This window comes from Netta rufina, assembly GCF_964035555.1.
Source record: "Netta rufina genome assembly, chromosome: Z".
Classification (NCBI taxonomy): Eukaryota; Metazoa; Chordata; class Aves; order Anseriformes; family Anatidae; genus Netta; species Netta rufina.
Window position 1 is genome coordinate 77,129,191 of NC_140126.1, and position 27,731 is coordinate 77,156,921.

Genomic DNA, 27,731 nt, shown 5'->3' on the forward strand with positions numbered 1-27,731 from the left:
CTGTCCCACTCTGCTCTGCACTGGTGTAGCCTTACCTCAAGTAAGATCAGTGTGCAGTTTTGGTTGCCACAAGATAAGAAGGACATAGACATAAGACATAAGAGTATCCAAAGAAGGGCAACAAAGATGGTGATGGGTCTGGAGGGCAAGACATATGTGGAGTGGCTGAGGTCCCTTGGTTTGCTCAGCCCAGAGCAGAGCAGGCTGAGGGGAGGCCTGATGGCGGCCTGCAGCTCCCTCACGAGGGGAGTGGAGGGGCAGGTGCTGAGCTCTGCTCTCTGGGAACAGCGACAGGACCTGAGGGAACGGCATGGAGCTGGGACAGGGGAGGGTCAGGCTGGGGGTTAGGGAAAGGTTCTGCACCCAGAGGGTGGTTGGGCACTGGGACAGGCTCCCTGGGGCTGTGGTCATGGCACCAAGCCTGCCGGAGTTTTAGAAAAGTCTGGAAAATGCTCTCAGACATAAGGTTTGATTTTGTGGGCGGTGCTGTGAGGAGCCAGCAGTTGGACTTGATGACCCTTATTATCATCAAGAATATCCAGCTCACGATATTCTCTTGATTCTGAGTGTAACATGATGCTTAAAGAGACTAATAGTTTGTTGTTGGGTTTTTGTTTGTTTGTTTTTGTTTTTTAAGATTATTTATTCATTTATTTTTTTTTAAATAGGGCTTGGAAACCATTTGCAAAAAGAATTAAATTGATGAAAGACTTAAAAGATCATGGTATAAAGAGAATAGTTTCTGCAAAAGTAACTCAGTCATCAGTGATCTAAGAATCAATAAAGTAAACAACAATTTGACAATGTTCATATTTCTAAAAGCATTAGAGCAATTCCTTTACACTGCTGTAAAATAAATTAAGGCATGATCTTAACAGAATAAGCTCCTCATAATTTGTTAATTTTCTGTTAGAAATGTTTAACAACAGTGAAGACACTAGAACTGTGAAAATAGTCACACAAATCTTGTTCTCGGCCCACTGCTTCTTGTGGTTGGTAAGAAAAAAGGAATAGGTACCCTTTACGAACTGATTGTCATTGATTTTTTCTTGTTCAGAAAGTTATGGCCTGAAGCTGGCTAACTGAGACTGGTTAGTATTAAGTCATTCTGGTTTGGGCACAGTAGTGGAGAATGATCTTTGAGCTAAATTTTAAAATGTCTTAATCTCATGTCACCTTGATCCATGACAATTTGGGTTTGAAGTTTACACAGAAATAGGTCCATGATCTCTTTATGACACATAAGGAACAAATGTCCAGGGGAATTACTATTGTGTGTCACCTGTATTAAGTCCCTGTTATACCATTAAGCTGTTTGCAGATATTGGAAAAAGTGAACAGAACTTTTCTTTGTAAGTCTACTACTTCCATTTTCAGGAGTGCTTTTAATTTTTTGGTGTCTAACAGCAGTTGTACTTACTCCTTTTCCTAGAGAGGTCTCAAGTTTGGGGTCCCATACAATGTCATTCTGTTATTGCTAATCTTCAGTGCATACATGGAATTTTTTGCAGGTGATGAACAAAAGGAGAGACAGATTTGCTGTTGGCAGTGGCTATTTATATTTGAAAGATGTGTGATCTTGCATCTTTTGCTTGTCTTTTTTTAATGTAGGTTGATGCTTCAACTAATTGTAATTGTGTGTAGATGGGGCTGGGTCTAAAAATAATGAGCCTGTTCTTAGCCTGAGTCATATTTATGACTTATTCCATATAGGGAGCTTCTGCTTGTTTCTCTGAAACCCCCTTGGGGTATTGTGGAAAAAGTGAGCTGATGAACACATTCCAGCTCATGGCTATAATACAAAACAACTAGAAAATTGACACTTGAGCAAGCATCAGTTCACCTAATGAACTGAGCGTATGCTTATCAGACAATTTGTGATTACCACAAAGGACCCTTGGTCTCCAGATGAGCTTAAGGTGCTGACTGTGACCTCACAAAAGCAGTAAATAAACTGGGTCTGACCTACTAGAGAACTATTTTCCATCTGTGAACTGCAATAGATGAAGCTGAGACATCCCAGAGAAAAGTCCTTTTTCTAACAACGAAATAGGAACTAAAGAACATCTACAAGATTAGCTTGACAAGATTAGCATATGGGGCAGTCACATCATCTGAAAACCAAGATCAAGAAAGATCTTGAATATTGTATTTCTATATTAATGAAAAAAATCATCTTACATTACAAATTGTAGTTTCTTTCTTTTTAAACGCAATATTGGCACTTATTTCTTTTCCAAAGTCATATATTTAGCATCCAAATGCTGTTCCTGTTTATTGCTAAAATTCTGAAAATACTGCATCCGATTTTTTTACACAACACCCATTTATTCACCATGAGCTACACAACAGAACAATTGGCTTTATGCATCTTATTCTGAGATGAAATACATTAAATGCTATAGAATGATCTGACAGTCATTCCATATGAAACAATAAATAATGTGATGTCAAAAACATGAGGGAAATGAAAGAAAACTTACTTTTTAAGAGGTGCTACTATTTAACATTTTTAAAGATTTCTTTTGTACTTGAAAGACAATAAGAAAGCTTTTGATTTTCTATATACCATTTACTGAGGTTTAACTATATATCATAGAAATGCTTTCAGTTTTTATCCAAATGTGCTGTTAAATTACCCATGTAATTATCCCAAGAGAAATCATTATACTTTTTTATTACTAATTTCATTAACACTTTAGTGGGAAGAGTTTGGTTGCATTTAAAATCAGCTGTCACCATCTTTATTAATACAGTTAAAGGGATCATTTCTATATTATTGTGAAGAGCATTTTTTGAGGGGGTACTTAATTACTGAGTTAAAGCAACAGCAGGAAGTTAATGGGCACAAATACAGGTAATAATCTTTGGTCAAATTTGGAAAAAAATAAAATTTTCCCTAGTCCCAACAGGGACCATTTGTTTTAAAATATACTACCATTAGAATGGAATTACAACTACTCTTTCTAAAATGGGTGACGTGACATGACGGTATTACATAGTTTAACAAGTTTTCCAATAACAGAGTAGCACTGTGTTGAGTAATCAAATTAAAATCTGGTGCAGATATATCTTAAAGACAGATACAGTCTAACATCTGTTCACAGAGCCTTGTAAAGACGAAGCAGATATGATTTTGATATACCACTATTATAATACCTTATTACGTCATCAATATATGCAGCACCATTTTTTTGTCTTTTGTGTGCATTATGCTATCACTGAACCTGCAAGCATTACACTTTATTCAGTTCCATGGATTTAACTGGAATTAGACCAAAATAACTTTGCAACTGGTGATCCAAACATAAGACATGGAGAACGTGGATTGCAAAGTAAAGTTAAATTCATATATGAAAATCAAGACCAGATTTTTTTTTTTTTTTTTAAAGGTGGGGGACACCTTCTCATCTGCTTCAGACTGTAAAGAAATATTTTTATTATCCTGAGCATCCATATTTGGAAAAAAATGAGAATTAGGGAGACCACGGAATTAGCAAATCCAAGCAAATTCATATTCATTGATCTTTGTCAGAGTAAAATTATTTTTTATTTACAGTGAGTATTTCAATTTCAATTTCAAAATTAATGGGGCACTATAAGACCTCTTACTTGACTTTCCTTAATTCCGTGGCATACACAGAGTTTAAGGAAGAATGATGTGGAAAAAGTATACAGAGATTTCATTCTTTATCTTCTTATTATGTTTTTCTCCTATTAGTGCAGGTGAAAAATACAGGCCTAGTTGATTAAATAAGATTCTGAATCTTATCCTCTACATATTTTAGGACTTTAGAACTTCCTGTCTACAGTACAGCACTACAGAATAACTAAGTTTTTTGTTCCAGATATTTTTTGTACTAGAAGAATGGACTTGAAAATTGTGAAGAAAATGGTCTTTCATTTACATGCATAAAGTCTCTGTATTAATTTTTTCTGTTGAAGCTTTTGTTCACATTTCACAAGTACAACAACCATATAAACTTATCATTCCAAATCAAAACTGTGTGCTTAAATGAACTTTTATTAAAATGAGCAACAACTAAAACAGTACCTGTTTTTCCTTCTGTTTTAAACAAAAACAGTGTCCCTTGCAAAAGAGATTATTTATTTATTTACTTATTTATTTATTTTTTAAAAGTCAATAGTTAAAACATTGCAGGGTTGTATTTTTTCCCAACTAAAAGGGGAAGAAAAAAAGTTTAAGAATGTTTATAGATGTGTCTAGTTTAACATTTTCATGTGTTGGATGTGACTTTCACAGTCTGTTGGCACTTTGCAGGAAAGCCATCACACCTGTGACTTGCTTGTTGATTAATGAGTCTTTCAACTCATCACTACCATCCGAAGAAGGGCCGTGGCCTTTCTAAGCTTCACTGGTTTATTCGCCTCCACTGTAGTCCTACCAAGGTATCTTCTATAAAGAAAATCACACCTGGTTAAGACTAATGAAAACCTCAATATGTCATTTTCTAGACAAGTCAAAAAGCATGTAAAACTAGACAAAAGATGTATTCAAGCAACATGAATGCAGTTTTGTCATAACCTGTCAATCTAAAGACTAACATAAAAAAGCTCTCTTCAATGACATTTTCCAGTGTCAACTATTAGAATGACAATTCTGAATTCCCTCTTTCCTGCATGATGCAGGATGCATAATGGTTTCCCAGTCTTTACAAAGATTTTTTTTTTTTGTTGTTAGATCCCAGAAAGATGTTTATAGTGGAAAAACAAACAAACAAACAAAACACACCACCACCAACAACCACCACCAGTTTTTCTGGGCCAGACCATCAGTCAGCATGTTAGCTCACAAAGACCCAAATCACAGTGCTTAGGCAGGTTTGAAGGTGACTACACAAGTCACAGTGCCTATTGTGCACATGTGAAATTGCCCGACTCTCCCATATTTAATCACGTCATGATCAGAAAACTTTCTGGGGAAGATTTACTTTGTCAACTGGTCCTGGAGGAGAGGCAATTAGATCTTTGGGACTTCTCATCCTTCCTTAAGCAGTTAGCTATTTAATCAGGGTAGGCCAGGCAGGATAATGGAAGTGCATCCAGCAAGGCCATGTGAGAAAGCCAAAAAAACTGTGGGAAAGCGGTTGCTCTGGGAGAGAGGGTACAACATGGAGAAGGAAGAGTTATGACTATGAAAAGTCTGTCATCGCAGTAGCACCTACCAGTCCTTGCTAGTTGATATGTAGTACGAACAGCAAATGTCTCAAGGTCAAGACAAAGCAACATTTTTCCCCCAACTCCTTCAGCAAACTAACCAGCCTGTCACTTCCTAAGAAGACTGCAAGGTAATTCAAATTATACTTAAAAGAAATTGCTTAGATAAGTAAAGGTGAGACACTTGCCCTTTGTTGCCAACTGGGACTGTTGCATTTTAGCTTTTGCATCTTAAAATTTACTTACAAGAGCTAGCTTCTACTCTTGGATTTGCTATGGACTAATTTCACAATGTTGAAGAAAACTTAAAAGGTAACTATAGAACTAGATTTTCCATCTGTTTAACTTTGATATTATTACTTCCCCATCTACCTTTCAGGGGATTTACATGTCTCAACTCATTACAGCTAGCAAAGAAATTGAGATTCCCTGTATGGAAACCAAATTATTCTGTATTACTAGCACCTTGCTGAAAATTCCTGATCTAACAGAAACAGAAGAAAGAAACAATGGCTTGGTGGGCAAAACAGACTTTTAGTTTGTTGGCTTGTGTCTTGTAGCCTCTTCCTTTGTGGGTATAGTGAGAAAGCCTATAGATGAAATGAGTAGCTTAGTAGTGTGTATAGTTAGGGTAATCAGTACTCAGAGTGCATTAATATGCATTTAGAGCTTACGATTCCTATGTATCTATTAAGAGTGAAAACTTGAATCAGAAAGAGAAAGAAGAACAGATAAGGCGTCAAATGTGATTTTCTCCACTTAAGAATCCTTACTTAGCAACAGGATCCAAGACAGAGTTGAAAGGAAGGCAAATTGTTTGCAGATGAAAGGACGCATCTATTTTTAAGAAAAGTCAGCCAGGTCATGGGATGCCAGTCATCACATTAATTAGATAGTGGCATAAAATGTCAAAGTGTCACATTTCCAAATAATCATTTGTGATTGCAGTATACAAAGATATCTACTTATAAAGAAGATGTAGACTTTAAAAGAAACTGACGAAACATGAATTATAACACTAAATGTATATATGCATTATTACCATTAATGCATTACATTTACTTATTTTTTGCATCAAAACGTATCAAAGAACATACAAACATGGACAAATACTACCTGATTTTAATGGGGAAAGCAAGATACAGTGGGACAACATTAGCAAAATGCCTTTTCAGTCACAGGCCAAAATAGCCAGAAGGCAATGCTTTCTACACATTTTAATGCAAACATAGCCAATATTTTTTTTTTCCCCTTTTTCTATAGGCAAATTTTGAGCAATTGAAAGCATCAAGTTAGAACAAAACCTTATTGAAGCAATATTATAGCTGTTACTTCAGGAAGAGCTGCTGAATACATACTTCCACATCCCATGTAAAGCCTCATCATAAAGAATTTCCGAGTATTAAAAAGGAATTTACATTAACTGGGATATATCAGTCCTTTCCTTTTTAGCATCAGTTATTGAAGAATATTATTTTATTCATAGGATTCATCAACATGTCTGCAGGAGAGATAGACTGGTAACAAACAGAAAAGTCTGAAACATACTACATATGGGAAATCTCACCTTTCACCTCACTTTCCTTTGCAATTTGTGGTAAAGTTGTATCCATAATAGTGGATGAAGTGGCATTCAGATAGCATTTACAGAGTATCATCTTTCCTTTTGCTTAGCAATATACATTCTGTCACCAATACTTTAAAACTGCCAGGCAGGGTACTAAGCTGTTTTTGACAGATCCTTTGAGATCAGAGTGTAGTTTCATTAGTTGTATCAGAAGAAGATAAGCAGAAGGAGGATAATTCTTATGTTGATGGATCTGACATAAAACTTCTCCTTGACCAGCTTATTTATGGAAAAGAGACCTTGCCTATCCAAAAATTCAAGGAACTCTTTTTTTTTTTCTCCTACTTTTTTGATCCAGCACCAGGATTTAAACCTTAATCTGTGCCCAACCAAGAGATGTGCAGTGAGGAATTAACACCTTTCACCTGTTTCTTCTGATTTGGTAACAGTCTGATACTGTATTTGCTAGCCTCCCATGTATATTAGAAAGCCTGTTCGCATATACATCATAAGGGCATCCATTATAGTCTCACCAAGCAGGTGGTAATTACTGCAGTATTAATGGCATCACAGTTCCCCAGCAACACATCATTAATAGTTGACATGTAGCTTTAACAACAATATTGATTATCAATATCTGGCAGTGTGGATACAAAAGGTCTAGGAGCATCTGCAGTTTAGAAGAAGGCTTGACTAACACATGCAAAAGCACATTAGACATAACACTGGCATGCTCTGCCATGCAGATATGGCCTCTCTCTTGGCAACATGCCAGTAACTCCTCTTCCACCATTTGTTTCTACTACAAAGAAAATTGTCAGAGAACTTGCTACCTTATCATATGTATGGTATCTTTATTTCTCAGACTTGGGCTTCTGTACAGTTACATAAAAATCCTTCACAAGCAACAAAGTGCATGCAGTTTGCTGACATTCTTTTCAATCTCAAAACTACATAATGCATTTTTCCATGTGTTGATAAACTGGATTTTAAAAGAGCATTTTCTGGATACCTAGATAATCAACAACACAATGAATATAAACATTTTCTATAAATAGTTCACCATATGGCTACCATTCTCAACAGATGGTGTCTGTGTATCCACTAGAATATACAAGAGCTATGCAGATTTTGCCCTGCAATCACTCAAAATTCTAAACAAGATTTTTTTAAACTAAATTTCAGTTTTATTAAGCATAACCAATGGTAAATAAATAAATAAGTAAATTAATAAATAAACAGCTAACTAGTGCTTGAATAGTAATGCCATAACTATATTAACAAATTAATTCATAAAAGGCGAGTAGATGGTTCTTACCAAGTATAGTCAAAAGGATTTCAAATAGAGACATTATGTACAAGATCAACTTCGACAGCACAAAATGATTTTCTTTATATTAGTATAGCACCCTAGTGCCAAGGATAGTCTTTGCCTTCCTAAACAACAGTTTCACATGTAAACAGTGCCAGCCCAGTAATTTATCAGACAGAATAAGGCCAACAGCATCCTGGCTTGCAAGAGAAGCAGTGTAGCCAGCAGGGCTAGGGAAGCGATTGTCCCCCTGTACTCAGCTCTGGTGAGGCCGCACCTCGAGTACTGTGTTCAGTTTTGGGCCCCTCGCTACAAGAAGGACATCGAGGTGCTCGAGCAAGTCCAGAGAAGAGCAACGAAGCTGGTGAGGGGTCTGGAGAACAAGTCTTATGAGGAGTGGCTAGGGGAGCTGGGTTTGTTCAGCCTGGAGAAGAGGAGGCTCGGGGGTGACCTTATCGCTCTCTATAGGTACCTCAAGGGAGGCTGTAGCGAGGTGGGGGTTGGTCTGTTCTCCCACGTGCCTGGTGACAGGACGAGGGGGAATGGGCTAAAGCTGCACCAGGGTTTAGGTTGGATATTAGGAAGAACTTCATTACTGAGAGGGTTGTTAGGCATTGGAATGGGCTGCCCAGGGAAGTGGCTGAGTCACCATCCCTGGAGATCTTTAAAAGATGTTTAGATTTAGTGCTCAGTGATATGGTTTAGTGGAGGACTTGTTAGTGTTAGGTCAGAGGTTGGACTCTTTGATCTTGGAGGTCTCTTCCAACCTAGATGATTCTGTGATTCTATGTTAAAAACAACTCTGAAATTATAAGAATGCGGGTGTTTGTGCATATTTAGCAGCAAACACTACTACAAAGCATACATATTTTACCTAATTGTAGTAGAAAACACATTTTTAGTTTATGACAGTTTCCCTAAAGTCAATATATAAACAATTCCAGGTTTTCTACTCTACTTTGAAAACTTGCTGCTGAAAAAAATCCTTAAATGACAGTTGTCATTTAAGGTCTTCTGAACACTTTGAAGATCATAGGAATGAGTGCAATAGATTCACGCACTCATGTGTAGCCGACAGTGAGCAGTATACAACAATTCATTCTGTTTTAACCAGTCCTAAAAGTCTTTTACTTTCCCCTAACCACCAACCAATTAATTTGCCTACCACTTGCTGGCTCTGGGACAATGCTCCCATAACCCCCTCCCACCTAACTCCGTCATTAACTAGGTTAGAGGAGCATTTCCCTTGTAAATGAGTCCCCTAAGCATTGTAAAACTTTTTCCCTCCCCCTCCCCCCGCCCCAAAAATAAAAAAAAAAAAGTGAAAGTAGAACATACCTATTTTGCTTCATATACATCAGACAGTATTTTTCTTTAAACATATAAATAAATAGACTTCAGTGTAAAGGTAGAATAGAACAGGTAAAATATTCAATAGAACAGGTAAAAATATTTTTATCTGCACAGAAATAACTGATAAGAGAAAGATTTAGAGTGTGTTAAAGAAATGAGTGCTTGTACTCTTAAGTTACAGCCCTTGGTTTTGATGACCTCATCTTAGGAGGCAAATAGTAAAAACACAATGGAGGAGGGCAATGCAAGCAGGAGGTCAAAATAAGGATCACGCTAAGTGAGTACGTGATTAAGACCTAAGCACAAGTAAGGCTGAGATTTGTGAAGTTTTAGGAAGGAGCATGAAGCATCATGTAAAGATAGGGCTTACTTGAGTCATTGTAAGGCTTGCTGGAGTAACCACCAGACCAGCAAGAATTGGTTTAGCTAGCTGAAAACATGAACAGAAATACTTTCTCTAGGCTAAAATTTGAGTCATTTAAGGACAAGCTGGGTTGGAGATGCTGATCACTGTGGGAGATACTGGGATTAGCAATTCTGCTTAATGCTCACAATGGGTTTAGATGATCTGTTGGTCTGTAAAATAGAGAGGAGAGGTTTGAATAATAAATCCATTAGATAATCATTAATGTCTTGCATAATGTCACTTCAAGATGAGAATTTTCATATCATGTAGAAGGGCAGTGAATGGAGACATTTGCAAATTAGGAAGGATGACAAAAATTAGGGCAGTTATTGAAGGGAAAAAAGAGATGCAATAGATGATGTGATAAAAGCATGTAATACAGAGGACAGAGAAGGTATATACATGGCTTCTTTTTAAACTTTGTACAGGGATCAAAAGGAAAATTAAATGTGTTTAAAGACACTGGAGAAGAAGTGACCACAGAAGATGTTCCCTCTGCAAAACAGGTCTCTCATTTGTCTCATATGACATCAACACAAAAGGAAGTATCAGAACCATCTTGAGTCTAAGATTATTAAACTCTCCTTTAAAAGGACAAACTTTTTTAGTTTACTTCATTTTTAAATGAAGGACAGGAGTTACTAATCAGCAGGAGAATTATCAAATTAAAGAAGTAGATCTGAATCATCTCTGCCATTTAACATAAAAATGGCACTACTGGTACAGACCAAGATCTCCACATAATCCTATATTCTGCTTGGTTCTGGGTAATAGAGGACATTAAGAGGAGAACTGACTGGCAAAATGGAGAGCACATTTTTGCCAGCATAACTTTCTATGCAATTGTACTGAAATTTTGGAAAATAACTATTTAAGTAAGAGAAAAATTCATCATAGCAAAATTAAGATGAATGGAAATAAACTGCAAAAATATTTTATATATAAAATGAGGGTGGACTTAAGTGTGTAGGACATTAATTGCTAGTGATAAATTAAGAATGTGACAAAAACAAATATTTTTGACATGCAAGTAATATACTTTTGAAATCATCAGCAGTTTCTAAATAGAAAAACAGTTCACTTTCAAAGGCAAGTGATACAACCATAACAGATATTACCCTTACGAGGATTCAGAATTATGAAAGGAGCATTAAACTTTTTGGTTCACAATATATGTTTTCCAGCTCTTACAAGGCTATGTAAGAAGTATTTTATAAAATACACCCATTTTTTCCACCTGTAATTTTTGGAATTTTAAAAATTGCTCTTTCCGAAATTAACAAGTATAACCTCAATTTAATATCTCCTTAGTTGGTAAATAGATATAAATTTTAGAAGTAAAACACTGTTAAAGTAAGTTTCATTAGTTAAAACCTATTAAAGAAATACTTCATATTTCTAGCTATATTTTTCATGCTCCCAGATGAATTTAAGACTCATTACAATTTGAACAAACATCCCCAAAGTTCTGTGCTGAAATCTCCATTGGCTGTATAGCTCTAGTAAAGTTAACAATTACTTATTTCTTTTCAAACCACAGTTTATGGGCAATATCAACATAGATTGATGTCTAAGCCAGAAATAACTATGTCTTCAAAACAGGAATTCATTTTTGCATGAATCAAATACACAAAGACAATAAGTAACTCAACTTAAAAACTGCATACTTAAAAATAAATATATAATTTATTTTATAAAGTTCACCAGAAAATTATATATTCACTGACCATTTTAAAGTAATGCAGACAAGTGGAAAGCACAGTTAATTGCCAGAATCCCCTTACCTGTGTGCCAGCAGCACCCTGAAGGTCATCTGCTTCAGTCCCAAATAATTTGGCAGGAAATTTGACCAATCCCAGTTCCATTCAGTAATGGTTGACTGTTGATACATGGCAAGAAGCTATTGTTAGTTATTAATCAGTGTTAATATCATCAGCAAATTAAAGCTCCAGCTGTGATATACTAACCAAGAAGGAGGGGGGTCTAGAACAAGGACTTAGACAGATGATATCAATCATGTCCACAGGAGAAGGTTTTTATTCCAATACGACAGCAATTAATTTATAAATCCATTTGGGAATGTAACCATTATTTATAAAAAGATAAATCAATTTTTTGAACCGTTATTCTTCCAACTGTTAATGGCATTCTGCCCAACCACTTTGTCTGAGAGCTTGACTCTTTGTTTAGAAAGCAAAATAATTGTCAACTTTTTATGTAACAGAAATTTTTATTTTCTGCCATCAGCAAAAAGTTTGTCATGAAAAACTTAGCATAGTTGGAATTCAAGATGTAACCTGTATCTTAATTACAGTGATGGTTTACTTGTTTATTTTTTTGCAAGGCACTCCAGTCACCAGATGGTTATTATAAACAGCAGTAAGTCTAGACAATATGAAATAATACAACTCTATGCTGCTTATTTAATAAATAAAAGCAACATAAAATAAGGGTGGACAGACAAAAGACCACGCACCACATTCTTATATTTGTAAAATAATAACTGCTGTGTAATAGTAATTTTCATTGTCAGTACTGGTCAACTAGTGATTACAATTCAACATTCTTCAGAAGGAATCATTAAAAAAATTATTATTGTAACAGTAAAATACCACTCAGTTAAAAAATAAAAATAAAAATAAAAATAGATGAGTTATTCATAGCAATGGAAATATATCTAAATAGGAAGACTGAAGCGTGTCATGCAGTATATATTTTCCTTCTTATAGACATCACTTGGTTGTTCTGGGAGAGCTGGATCAGTGCAATCCCTTTCAGGTAGTCCTTCCCTTTCCTTCCACCTTTAGTTATTCTCTTCCTTCTTTTCATTTTCTTACTAATTGCCGTCTCTGGGATGCACTTAAAATTAACATAGAAGAAGAAAGGTGAAATACAGGAGATAAGGGCAGCTAAAGAAGGAATAACAAAGTAAAAGTGGAAGGTACACAAACAAACAAACAAAAAAAAGAATCAGTGAACATCTAATAAACAAGAAATAAGGAAAAAATTCAACTGAAAGAACAGTAGAAAAATAGAGAGGAAAAAACAGGGAACTGTTCAATACTCTGAAATGAGTTAGAAATTAGTAAATACAGAGGAAATACTTGTAAAATCAAGCAAGATAAAAAGGAGAAGCTGAACTGCCAGTAGTGGCAACTAGGAAAATTTACTCGTCTAACAGATAAAATTCAGTCCACCAGGCTGACCAATTCTGTGAAAATAAATAAATAAATAAAAAGAAAGCAACAACAAGAACTACACACACAAAATACCTCCATACTTCAGGAAAGGGAAAATAAATGTATGCATATATATTTATATTTATTAAATATTTTTCTTCATTGATACTGTTGAGACATTGCACAGCCTGGACTTAATCTTATTAGACAATAGAGCAGCAGTACTGGCAGAGACTGAAGTGTCAGGACAAATTGATAAAATCAAGAGCAACAAGTTACTAGGAACAGATGGTGATTATTCAAGATTTTTGCAGGAATGTAAGAATGAAATAGCTGAATTGTTAACAGAAATGACATACTTCATAGAATCATCTACTGAACCGAGGGTTAGAAGGTAAAAAACATTACATATCTTTAACAAAAATCATAGAGTTGATCTCAAAATATCAGTTTGGTGGCCTTTGTTTCAGGAGCAGTAAAACTCATAGAAGTTATGATTAGGTAACTTGCCAAAGACGGCACAGTGGGGATGAATTAGCAAAACAGAATGGAAAAATCAACAACCCTAATGTATTGCAAAAACTGATCAAAAAGCAATATATGATATGTCTGCTATAACTTACCTTTCAGTTATTATTTCAGGAATTATTTCTGAAATAATTCCATATAAACAATCCTCTACTGAGGAAACTAAGAACATGTCTACAGTTATAATATAGCATAACATAATACAAACATTCTCTGGCCTGCTTGCAGGACTCAATAAGCAGCATTGTCTATTCGTTTAGCCCTTCTTAGAGAGAAGTTTTTAAATACAATACAAAATTAACCCATCAGTAAACAGCGTTGTGAAACCAGGATCACAATGGGCTTATTTTGACTTAGAATTTATTAAGAAACAAATGTTAGTTCCTGTATTGAAAACACATCTGGCTACATTAGATTTAAAGAAAAATAAAAAAATTAATAATGGATTATATACTCCTCAGATTCATGGCAGTTGCCAACTACTAAGAATGAATGTAAGAAAAAGATACATCCCATAAGAATAATTGTTCCTTTGCAGTGCTCTGGCATCTTCTCACAGTCCTCTAGGTTAGCAAATAGTCTACAAGAGACCAGACACTGAACTACACTGATCACTATTTAATAAATAGCAGGTCCCACATCAGTAAATAAAAGTGTAATTTGTATTGAAGGGGAGAAATCTTTAATAATAGTATTAAGTTCAGCAAATATGTCTGTCATTATGAACAACAGGGGTAGCACCCGATACTTTTAGCTTTGTGACCTACTGCATTGTGTTTTTTTTCCCCCCTTAATTCTAAGATATTCTTCCATATTCTGATAATAGACTTTATGCCAAAAGTTTACAGAATACAAAGTGATTTAATATCAACTATCTATCCATTGTCATCTATTGATTAATAGAGCACTACAAACCCATCATATAGCAGAAGAATTCTGCCCTGAGTTGTCACTACTTTAAGGTCTTATTCTACTATACTATTAATGAATTGAGGCATGTAAACTCTTTTCTGCATTTCAAATTGAATCTGTACCCCCTTAGGTTCTGTCAAGTGAGTATATACAGAAAGAGACCAGTGGAAGGAAAAAAAGACACTTTAAAACATGTTTTTCTGGAATGAGAAGCCATGTGAAATTGATATTAATCTCCTTTTTCGGGACATTAGCATTTTGATTGTAACATGACAATGATTAAGTATTGATTAAACAAGTAGAAAAAAAAAGAAAAAAGAAAAAAAAAAAAAAACAGGTATATTTTACAGCAATACAACTGGTGAAATAGACCAAAATGTTCACAACTGAGAATGCAGATGATACAAATTAAAAACAAAGCTGTACTGAAGAATAGCGTCTTTCAATCAAAAGTCTGTAAAGTGAATTTCATGCAACTTTAATGCTATTTTTTTTAAAATGTTTGAAATCGTAGGGGAAGAATCAAAACTGTAGATGATGGATTAGGAAGTCGAGAAACCATGGTGTAAGATTCTGTTGGTGTCCAAGTCCAATCAAATACAATTCATTTTGTGGAATGAATTAGTCATGTGGCTCCCTGGCATAGGTTTATGCAAGTAGATATATTCTATATGTTTGTTATGATACCAGGAAAGTGACACAGAAATGCATGCTTTCATTTCTCCCCCCTCCGGCACTTACTCTCACTTCTCTGTATTTTCAAAGTTTATGTTACTGTTCAACATTTCTGTGAAAGCCTCATCAGGTAAGACTCTAAATATGCACTTGGAGATTTGCCATGATTTTTCAAAGGACTAAGACTAGCCTCATCTACCATTACACAGATGTAGTACATGTCATTGCTACTAATAGGTTTTCCTTCACTATACTGAACTAACACAGAAAGTCTAACTAAATGCAAATTGCTCTTATATGCAATAATTCTGATAAAAGAAAAGGACAATAATGGCTTTTTGAACACCATGATATTGTAGAGAGTGCCCTCATTAAAATCCTGAGTAATAATATTCCTTTGCACTTCATCAAAAGTGAACTCATGTAATTAATTCTTTTTTATAATTTCAGTCTCTGTCATTATCATGATCATAATAAGATTGACAAGTAAAAATTATACTATAACCAAGGTTTCAGATTTTCACAAACCTGATTGAACACTTTTGCACAAGATTGGCTGTACACCTGGAAAGGATTGAAGACAGCCTGCTCTTCTCTGCCCTTCAGTGTCAAAGGCAGGCATTGATTGGAGGTAACACTCTCTTCAGAGTAATTCTCACAAGACAGCTGCTCTTTCAAATATTCCTTTTAAGGAGAGAAAAAAAAAAAAAAAAAAAAAAGGAATTACATGCCACCTAGCCTTTTAACTGAAATTTCCCAAATTTCAGGCATAACTTTACTGTGTGCTTCCTAATGCTAAAGGGGAAAATAAAATATCTTTCTCAAAATAGAGATCTTTTCAAGAGTAATATCACCCTACAACAATAAATAGCTCCTATGAATATCGAACTGAAGCAAATCAGAATAATCAGGTACTGTTTTGAATTTATCAGTGATGTTTAACAGGTCTCATTTAAGATATGCGTTAGGTCTATGTGGTAGTGAAAAACAAATGTTTTCTATGAGCTGTTCTAATGTATATAATCTCTTTTATATGATAAAGTATACAGGCATATTTGTTTTTTAGGCAGCATTACATAGTCACTACATGACTATAAAATCTGTTGTTTAAACACAGGAAATAAATACTCTACCCCTCTTCAAAACTATTTTTAATTATTTAAGCATTTGAAGACTAGAACTCATTTGTGATTTACATGGCAATTTTAGAAACTATAGTGTAACAGACACATGATTATTTTGGCCACAATCTTTTCTGTTTTCACTTCTTAAACTACTATGTAAATAAATCATCATTGCATGCCAATAAAGTGTTTTGATTAAATAGAACCATTTTACGAAGAGCTAGATAATGAAACACTTACAGATCTATTTGCTGGAAGGACTATTGTGATTAAACAGTTTATTGTTATTAAAATGAAGTCCATAATAATAGGATTGCCATAACATTGAGCTCACTCAAGGTGAGTCTTTATTAAGATGGGTAGATGCAAGTGTTCCTCTTACTTTGCAGTAATACTGAGTTAATAAAAAAAAATAAAATCAGACTCAAATGAGGGAGTGTGTAAACTACATTACATGACAGTGTACTTCTAAATTGATCCTTCTAAAACAATAATTTCACCGTCACTTTAAACTGATTCAGATGCGGCCTGGCCTGAAAGGCATGAATTTCCTCCCAATTTGGATTGTGGTTGTTTCTCCCTTGCTCCCTTGCGTTGGCACTAGCATACGTTGTGAAATCGGCAAAAAAAAAAAAAAAAAAAAAGAAGAAATGTTTAAGGTTTCAGCCAGATGAGAAAGTCACACAATTTCTAGTACTAGTGCAAAGGAGGCCCTAAGAGTTGCAAAACACAAAGGGAAGAGAAAGAGTAGGACTGACAATTGGCTGCAACCTGTAGACAGGACTGCTTAAACAATCACAAAATCATCCTAGTGTATTTTTTTTTTCTTAAATAGAACTCATTGCTTTTTCAGTTTAAACCAACAGTGTAATACAGCTGTCAAAACATACCATAAGTCTTCTACCTATATTTTCTCAGCATCCAAAACCATTGTGTTTTGGTTTTCCCTCCCCTCCCCTTTTTCTCCATTCATCAATTGCTTCATGCCATAGCAAAGATTTTGAAGTCATAACGAGTGGGTTTATTAAATAATAAATATCTTAAATAAAGATATTTCTACACATGTACTTTAAAAAAAAAAAAAAAAAAGTAGCACCTTACATGCACAGATTTTCTCAAAACCTGTAGATAGCCCTAAAGCAACCCAACTATCTGAGCATCTCAGCTCCAGAAGAAACAGAATCTGTTGGTTTTTCAGAAAATATATTAGAACTCACTGTTCATGCTTGCAAGGGTTTTGAACATTGGAAGTGGTATACAGCTCAATTCCCATTACAGGTGTTTTCCTGTCTTTGGAATACCATGGATTTATGCTTTGACACAGAGACTTAATCAACAGTGATATACGTATTACTTTGAGGACTCCTTTAGTATGGTACATTTTGTAGAGTCAGAAAGGGTAATGTTTCAGAAATGTGTTAATAGATAGAAGAGAAATCATGACTGTAAACATGTGAGCTCTGTCTTTACTACCAATGACTGGTCATGAAACAAAGCAGACAGATTATTTGTGAGCTTGAAAGCTCAGGTGGGTTGTTTTCTCTTTGGTAGCAATTAGTGAAAATTACTTTAAAAATAATTATTCTTCTTGATAAATACATGAAGGACTGTTGAATGTTCTGAGTTCTACAGTATCTGTAATAGGGCTTTATCACATTGTAGCTCTGTTTCCAAACATAGCTTGTAAGAATCTATATCCCTTTTCCCCTGACTTTCTTAAGAAAATTATTGAGAGCCAAGATTTTCCATCTCATCATTTTGTTCTCTATTCACTTGCAGTTACTAATCGCTGTAGCATAAAGATCTCCAAACTAATTTTAAGAATGTGACGCCTTGACAATCCAAGGAGTCTACAAAGAAAAGCATGGACCTTCAAACAGAAATCAAGTCTGTTTAATGTGCCTGACTACCAAAAAAAATAATCTAAATTATGAAAAATAATATTGAAAAATACATTACCGTTATGCCACACTAAGCATTAAAATGTTTTATAATGGTTTCAAAGCCAAGTTGAAGTAGTGTTCATAAGTCCTTCTGTGCAGTCAAGCTGGTCATGATTTTATTATTATTTTTTTTTCTTTCTTAAACAAGACAGGTTTTCTCCACTGAAAAATGTTCTTTTTTTTAATGAAGCTCATATTATCTGCACAAATTCAAGGAGAGACACCTGGGATGTGGAAAGACAGACTGAAGTCCCTCTTCCACCTAATTTTCTCAGCCTCTTACATCCTATCGGAGCTGCTCCACTTTGTATAAATAACTGAATACTCATAGGAGTGAGATCTTGAATCAGGGTTTCCCGAACCTGATATGGGCATTCTACCCCTTCAGCTAGAATACAATTCTATTTCTGGCCCTAGAAGTTACAGAATGGATTTTTACAGCAATTTCTACAAAGCAAAACAACTCCATCAAGGGAAAATGACAAAGTTCTATGCTGATAGCTAATGGTCTAGCAGTTTGGGCATTTAGTTTGGATACAAATTCAATTCCCCAGTCTAAACCAAGAAGAATAAAGAGTTGAGCCTGCATATACGGTCCCTTAGGTGACTGCCCAAGCTACCGTATTATATGTTATTTTAGGAGGTCTTGCTCATCATCTTTTCTTCAGTTCATTATACGAAGAGTAATCCTGAATGTACTCCAGGTGAAAAGGTTTTGTTTGAATTGTATTACAGTAATAATTTTCACTTCACTTCCTGAACCGTTTAATTGTTTGAGATGAAACTTGAAAAGATTCTGTATTGTATTAATATTAGGTTGCCATCTCTACATACATGCTTACATTGCTTCTAAAAGTTCCAAATGCAGATGGATAAAGGTTGCTTGTAAGCCTTTACTTAGGAACTAAACAGTTGATCTGATTTTCAGAAGCAAACTGCCTGCATGAAGCTGTTCTTTATAGCCTTCATATAGACATAGCTGCCTAATTGTTTTTTGCTATCTTTTTTTTTTTTTCCTAAGCAAAATCTTGGCCTGTGCCTATATTTGCATTATTTTGCATTTAATTATAAACACTTCAGTATAGTTGCAATGATCTTAACAGCACCTGCTTATGCATTCAAGGAATAGTAATTTAGTAATTAAAGCTAATAAACAGAACTTTCTTAATTAAGCTGTGTAGATCTGTTATCATACAATTTAAGCAAACCTGCATTTACTTCAGTGTATAAAATAAGAATGCATTTGGTAACTTGCAGCAATTTAGTACAGCCTTAGAAATAATGATATAATTCTTTTACCTTACCGAAATTCCATGTGCAGCAAATAAATGTGAGTTTGTTTACTGTAATTTCAAAGCACTTTAACTGAACAGTTATCTAGATTAAGTAAGATTTTCATTTGGATGCGTTTACTTCCTCAGTACAGCTGTGGGGTTTGTTTGTTTTTTAAATCGGAAGAATTGATTTACCACATTTAATTTTACTTCCTGTAACAGTCAATTTTTCAATAGCCTTGCTATTGCGGTGTGTCTTTTTTTTTTTTCTTTTCCTTTTTTAAACTGTGCTTAAGCTCCTAAAATGTATCTATGGTCTACAGTACAAATCTAAAGGAAGTTTATGTGCCATAATACAGTTTAAGTACATAAATAAAATCTACATTGTTTCCCCATAAAGTAATCTCTTCTGTACAAATGCAGAAAAGCCTGAACTGAATGGATTCTATTACAATACAATATAGGATTTCATATTGACTTTAAGAAGCATTATCACCTCCTTGACTAACCCTTAGCTGCCAGCAGACGCTGCCTCAGGCCAGTACACACCTAATTGCTCGGTAAAAAGGCCGTTTCCCTACCTCATTGAGCCGGATGATGTGATAAATTTGCCTCAGGTACTCGCTGCCACCTGGTTTGTGGCAGATATCCAGGACCATCATGTTTATTTTCTGCTCAGTGAATCCAAGTGCAATGCCTTCTTCCTCTAACGGTGCACCTTCCACTGCAATCGAGCCACTGGAACATGAAAAATTAAAAATATTCTTAAACTACTAAAAATCAAAATATTGATACAAAGTCAGATGAAAACACGTGTAAAATCCTTAAACATTTGGCTTGCACAGCACAAATGTTGCTGTATACATTACTGAAACCTTCACACTAAAAAATGCTAAACAATTAAAAGGTCATTAAAGATAACATTTTAGTATTACACGAATTTTACCGATTTTTATCAGAAAGACCGAGAACTTAAAACATTCTTTACTGTAAGGACATACAAGGAGCAAATATTTTTTTATTTTCTTTTCCACTACAGAAGTATCTTTGCCATTCCCTGTAGCATTTGCATTCGATCTTTTGTACATTTTTCTTTGCCTGTCGCTGCACATATTAAAGCCTAATTAACATGTCAGAAAGGTAGCCATTACTCTAAGTATAGGTTAGAAATTTTAAATGAAGTCTTTTTCTTTCCACTGGTATGCTGGTAACCATTTCAAAGGTACCTATTTGCCACTTGTTGCACTTTTTGCCCTGTACTTTTCATTTTTTTCCTCTTCTTAATAATGTTAGTGTCCAACTGCTAAAAAAGGAGAGGAAAAAAAATAAATGAAGGTGACAGGTTGAAAAGCCTCAAAAAAGTGGACATTCAGAACTCTGACCATTATCAGACTGCTCTCTGGATAAAAACATAAGTTACCAGCTCTGTAGTTGCTTAATATTGTAGACTGGCAAAGTATTAATAATAATAATAATAAAAAGTACTAAAAGAAATTCTTTCCTCCAATTTTTGAGCTGCAACACAAATGTATGTTGGTATCCAGACACGTCAAGAACTTGAAAGACCAACTGAAAATATTACGTATTCTCCAATCTTTATTTTGATTAATTTAAAGTCTACAAAATAAGCACTCTGACTAACACCCCCTCCCCCCAATCCCTCATCCCCAGTGTTTTACATTTTAGAAGTGAAAAAATACAAATACTTTGGTATTGTCAGCTGTAAGTTGCAGTTTACTGTTGAAAATGTGCCGTGATTACCAAGTTAGTTCTGCTGAAAGTTGCTGCTTGACCTGAAGGCTCACTTAAATGCTGCACAGCTGCTGGACATTAAAGCTGATATTGCTTCCACATGCAGCTTCAGAACTTCCTACAGAGCAAATAGTTTCAAAATATAAACTATAATTTTGTTCTTTGCTGAATGGAAGTAAGGAATACTCTGTTATTATGGTGTATTTTACACAAAAGCTTCAAAGACATCGATCTTTAAACTTAAAGTACGCTTAAGGCTGATGTTTCAATGCCACATATAGACATAACCTGAATTTCTTGTCAACTTCTTAGCGATTGACATTGAAAAAGTTGAGGACCTCTGACAAAGGAGTCTATCAGTGTCAGCACCCAAATTTTATCCTTTCCTGTCCGTCAGTGTGCAGGTGAAGCAGATGATTGGATTCAGTCAGTGCTATGATTAATGAGTTCCTCTCTGGATTTGGGACTGCCTATCAATCATGTCATTAGGAAGAATGTGCCCTGAAAGAGGCAAACCTCAGCCAAGGAATAACTGCATTCATCTTAATCTGTATATGCACCCAGCCAGCCAAGTCAGGGTCACCATGATGAAAAACAATAATCTTCAACTCGACAAATTACTTTCCAAAGACAGACATTTCTTTTCTTTCTGGGCAGTGTGCTCTTTCAGAACCTAACGTGACTGTTTACAGCTGTGGTGCTACTATAAAGTGAAGGTTATTTTAATGAATAGTAATGTTTTCATGCAGTACACAAGACAGGCAATGCATACAACAATCTTTCACTGCAATTGTTTTTCCTTAAAAAGTAAGTTGAATTTGTATGCCATAATGCAATAACCTATATAATATTCACACTTTTTGTGAAGCCAATTTCTGATAACAATAATGTAACATAAAATTATGCAAGACTTGCTTATAAAAGTCTGGTGCACATCAAAGTTGTTTTCCACAGCTGGGTCTGTGAATCACACATACATTTTTGGATTTCATTGTTTTTATTTTTCTTCCACACAACTGTATATATTAAAAATCTATAAACATGTATGAATATACATAAAAATGCATGTGCATAAATTTATCCACTAAATGATTGAATTATAAAAGGTTATACAGAATGTATTTTTATACTGAATATTACCATTCTGATTTCAAACAAATCACATCACAATACATGTAGTGTCCTTGAAAAAATCTGCCTTTAGTTTAGTGGTTACACAACCATTACCTAGTTTAAATATTTCAATTTCAGCTTTAATATATTAGTTTTACAATTCACATTTATAACAATATTTTATCTCTACACTGCATATCTCAGCTACCTAATAAATACATTTTTCTCCCAGTAATTGACTGTTGATACTTGTATACAAAATATAAAAATAATATTTATTCTGTACTCCTATTGTAGAAATCCCACTGAAGTCAGAAAAGAGTTTCCTAGCTGCATCATATATCTACTCACTCGGAGAGTTAAGTAATGCATTGTTCAGTTTCTTAAGCTTACTGTTAGAAACCCTGATCACAAACTGGTTCTCAATTTAGAAGACACTATAGACATACAGAAAACATTTTTCCACAGTGTGATACCTGTTATGAATAATATATTTTGCATTTTTCTGATATGTTAGAAAATTGATAGTACTTAAAAATTCTCACCTTCAGCAGACTTGCAAATACTAAAGCTTTAGCTCTTAGAGAGTATCGCAATATTTGTCTTATACTACATTTATACTATTTTTAAAAACACCTGTTCTATTGGTAAATTAGGAATTCTATTAGGATGCTCTCCTAATCTAATCTAAAGTATCTATACATTTTGTGCATTTTAGTTTTTTGGTTTTGTTACATGATTGTTTCAGTGGCTGGCATCTGGCTTCAATCCTTTAATCACTGGATTAGAACTTGTAAATTAGTATTAAATGGAAATGTAAAAGATCACAAAAGTCAATGTCAATGAGCATTTGTGTGATACTGTTGCCATTTAATACTACTCTTGTTGCCTGATTACTTGCAGGAACGGGATCCAGTGCCTTAAAGTGTTGCATGAAAGCCTCTTCATTAATAGCAGTGATTCTTACCTACAATCACTATATTGTTTATTTATGCTTATATTACTGTAAGGATGGTAATGTCTGGAACCTCCAAGAATATTCATGGAAATAAAACCACACAAACACATGAAAAACAACAACAACAAAAACAAACAAAACACAACAACAAAAAAACACCCTTACTTTCAGTGTAGCCAACCGTTTAATTCATTGAGTCCTGTCACTCCAATAAATCTACTATTGGGAAGTTGACAAATAGTGTTTTTACAGAGTGGTACACAACTTCAACATTAGAACAGGACTATGAACATGCTAACATGTACAGAAATTCTTGAAAAACCATTATAAGGATTTAAAAACTTGGACCTAAATGTCAAATCTACAGTGAAAGTTGGTATTTCCTCAGAAAGGAACAGCAGGGTACTTTCTTGTCCTGTTTTCATATATGCTACTTGCCCCCTGGGTTAGTTATGTTTTAAAAGGAAATATGCTTACTTTTTAACCTCAGATGAACATGGAAAGCCTTTTATTCCTTCTTAATTTAATCACTATAGCAAAACTCATTTATAAATGCATTGCGGTGCCCTCTAGTCAGTGTACCTGTTCATGTTCTGAAAGATATATTGACTAAATTATCCACCTTTTTGGATCATCATGAATATGTGAAAAAATATGAAACAAAACATGAAACAAACTATGTAACATTCTAAGCACCATAAAAAGACTTTTGAAACAACAGTTTCAGACACACAATTCACTTGCAAAAACATACTATGATGCCATCAATATTAAGAACAAGTCTATTTCATATAACACAATATCATTAATTATCTAAATATTTTTTAGTTAAACAACAGCCATAAACATATAATTAATTCAATAAGTTAAAGAATAAACAATAGCATTTGGGAAGTACTACATTCTTACCAGTCTGTGCTCAATTTTCTTGCCTTCAGCAACTGGCTTTCGATCCAGTTTGGTCTTTGCTGTTCAATGCTCTGTATAACCTTCTGGGTCACTTGTTTAGGACCACTTTTCTGTTTTCCCATAATACTTTCTAAGCACACACGAATTAAACTGAGTTTTTCTTTGCTCCATCTGTCAAGCGTTGCACCTGTTAAAAGTTCTGCAGTATTTCCATCCTCAAATATCCGACATATAATTACAATCAAGTTCCAGACAAGCAGACCAGCTTTCTTCAATTCAGCAAAGTTTCTTGACATTTTTCTCTCAGCCAGAAAAAAGAAGTACTTAATTGGGGGAGGCAAACATGCAATCACTGTAGGTAACTTGCTGATTACAATAGATACTGCCTGAGCTGCAAGCCTTGTGAAGCCTTAAAAAAAAAAAGAAAGAAAAGAAATATGATTAACATTAACATTCTAGTTCTATCACAGCAAGCTTCTGAATGTTGTATGATAATTTCTAACTTTCTTTTGTACTGAAAATGGGTATAGAACGTAAGTACTCAACACTGTAGCTTGACTTGTATTATGCTTCCTCTATATAAATCCCCCAAAATCTAAACAATAACACAAATTAGAGAACCTACAAAATATAGAATTCACACTGTGACTCTGTTAACAATTAATCTTGCTGTGCACAGTTATTCCAGGACAAATTAAGAACACCCTGGTATTCTGAATGGTAAAAAAGTTGCCTTCAAAATTGTAGTGCAATATTTTTTTCAAGAGTTGAGCATTGTACTGAATGTATCAGGATATTGCATATATTCATAATCTTGTTTTCTATCAGTCCTTTTTTATATTCAAACCTACAAAATTTCAGTTTATCAGCTTAAATAAAAGAAGCACGCGCTACATAGCACACCATTTTAAGTACTACAGATATTAACAATAAGCATAAAAACAACTACAGAAAATATGCTGTTGAAAAACCAAAGGCATATCTAAAATGAAACAAATGAACCAAAAGGTAAGCTACAATGCAGATTCATGTGTGGATTAAAAACAACAACAACAAACAAACAAACAAAAATGACAAGAAGAAGAAAACAAAAAGCAAACAAATCAAGAAAAAAATTCATCCCTTTCACTTCCAGTCTTAACTCATTTAAAAAAAGAGAAAAAAAAAAAAAAAAAAAAAAAAAGAGAAGGTAGATTTGCTCACAAATGTAAGCCTTACTTCTCATCTAGTCATATCAGACCAGGCTTATCAGACCAGCCTGAAATAGTCATAGAAGTTCTGGCATAGAGTTCATTTGTTAGAATGCCATGAGACTCAGTGAGAACACTGCTGCAAAAATGTGCATCAAGATGCTGAAGAAAAGATATATGGAAAGAATTGACTGATGGCCCAACACTCTGAAGCAGGCTTTCCCACAATCTACAATTCCAAACCTTTATGCAAAAATATACTACAGTGATTCTTATTGTACTAAAAATAATCAGGTGGCAATAAATTTCTGGTGAAATTCCACAAGTTAGCCTTTTGAAATGATGGAAGGCTTAGGCACTTAACAAAAGTATCTTAAACCTTTGAAAAATATCCTGTTATATACATTATTTATCTTTCTTCAGTCAATTTTTCAAAAGTCAAGCACCACGGAATTCAGCACCAATTTTAGTGCTATGCAAGAATAAATTGTTGTGTGAAGTTGAGACGAAAAAATAGGTATAATTTCAGTCAACACTATATACCTAAATTTAAACTGTCCAGATTGAAAAGTTGATAACTGTGAGAAGTTATTGCCATTAAGGCAAGAGCATAGATATTATGCTTTACAGTCCCGTGAATCCCTCCTTACAACTGCCAGACACTAAAAATAAATACATACATACATACATACATACATACATTTAAATGGTATTATTATTATCAGTACTACAGTACTGATTATTTTAAAAAGCTTGTTGGTGTATGCAAGGTATAAGCCTTAAGTAAAAAATAAACAAACAAGATGAATTTTAGCGCTAAACACTTAAACAACAAACAATCAAACAACAAAGCAAACAGCCTCCTCAAAAAAAAAAAAAAAAAAAAAGTAAAAAACAACAACAACACAACAACAACAAAAACACAATCAAACAAAAACATTCAACAGGATGTTTGGAATCTGTTTTCCTTAAGGTTATATGGCAACACCCATGAAGTCTAAATATTTAATTTTGATATATACATGTTAAAGGGTTAACAAGCCTTTTTAACAAGACAAATTTCTGTGAGAGTATAAATGTCACCCACATTTCCCAGACTCCTTTCTCTTCATTTCCCGAGGTGTATAATTCCATTCCTTTGGAACTGTTTTCAGTAAACTTTCAGGAACTATTTGCTTGTGCTGATATGTTCCATAGTTTTCTGTTGCCTCCCATGAATGCATCAAAGAAATTATCTGCTTCACTATACCCTTGACTGAATTAATCAAAGTCAACTTCAAGCATCTGATAACCTCTGGCTCCAACTCGCCACAACTGGAAACTTCAGAAGAAAGAATTATTAAATATTCAGTGAGTGTACAGTCATTTGTTCAAATATGTTTCAGAAAGAAGTGTTTCAGAATTCTTATAGAAAGAAAAGTAACGACATTATGATTCAAAATACCTTACATCTATCAACTTGCTACAAATTAAAGAAATAATATAAAGCAAAACAATGTAGCATCTTGTACCATCTTAATACACTACTGACAATACAATACAATTTCATTTTTTTCCTCTACTTCATGGCTTCTTGTCAGCAATTTTTTTTTTTTTTAAATTTAATCTGATTAATATTTTCCTTTTTATTTGGAGTACACTTAATTACTTGCTAGACATTAATGAGTTGAGTAGATATACCTATTTTTTTGTTACTTTCTTGTCTTGCAAGCATTAATACAGTGACATTTCTTAGCTAACCAAAATGTTTTATTAGAGAACAGCAAAGGAGAAATGATACTTTGGCAACAAAAATGCATAGAAATAATAGTCATCAACAGAGACATACCATGTTATCAGAGATTGCATGTTGAAAATGGAACATCTTAAATACAGTTATTGACATTACAACAAGTATCAATCTTCTCCACATTCTTAACACCACAAAGAACTGCAGTTTCTCCATTGCAATGGAACAGCAGTTGTCAGGCAGAGTGCTGCAGGACATATCAGAAATATTTTTTGACACTAAGGTCCTTTGCCCTAACTTTTGCTTGTCTGTGCTTTTTCTGGTGTAAGTTTTTTTTTTCTTCTCTGCGGGGTCTTTCTCAAAGCTTCCTCACAATATTTCTATCTTTTTCTTCCTCTTAAGGCTCAGATTTCCACTTTTTGTAATCCCATTTTTTCCCAGAGGAACACCTGAGCTCTTTCACCACCAATATTCTCTGTTTTAAGATATTCTTATTTCTGTTACCACTCATTCCTTCTCCTGTTTTATTACCTCCTTTTCTTTTTAGCCGTCATTTGCAATATCATCCTTCTAAACCTCATCTCCCTTTTCTAGTTGAATACAGCTTTTCCTTGGGGGTCATGAGGCAA

At 34.4% G+C, this 27,731-nt stretch overlaps 1 protein-coding gene across 1 annotated transcript in view; it reads right to left on the minus strand.

Moving 5' to 3' along the window:
• Positions 1 to 27,731, minus strand: part of KIAA0825 — a gene marked incomplete at its 3' end in the record, with an annotated part of 217,959 nt that overhangs the window by 104,563 nt on the left and 85,665 nt on the right. Inside the window, exons 14-18 of the mRNA XM_084305804.1 lie at positions 26,461 to 26,694; positions 24,184 to 24,592; positions 20,033 to 20,189; positions 15,639 to 15,794; positions 11,601 to 11,695 (exon numbers count right to left, since the gene is read on the minus strand). Of these exons, the coding sequence (XP_084161930.1) occupies positions 11,601 to 11,695; positions 15,639 to 15,794; positions 20,033 to 20,189; positions 24,184 to 24,592; positions 26,461 to 26,694 (1,051 nt within the window). The remainder of the gene's footprint in view (positions 1 to 11,600; positions 11,696 to 15,638; positions 15,795 to 20,032; positions 20,190 to 24,183; positions 24,593 to 26,460; positions 26,695 to 27,731) is intronic.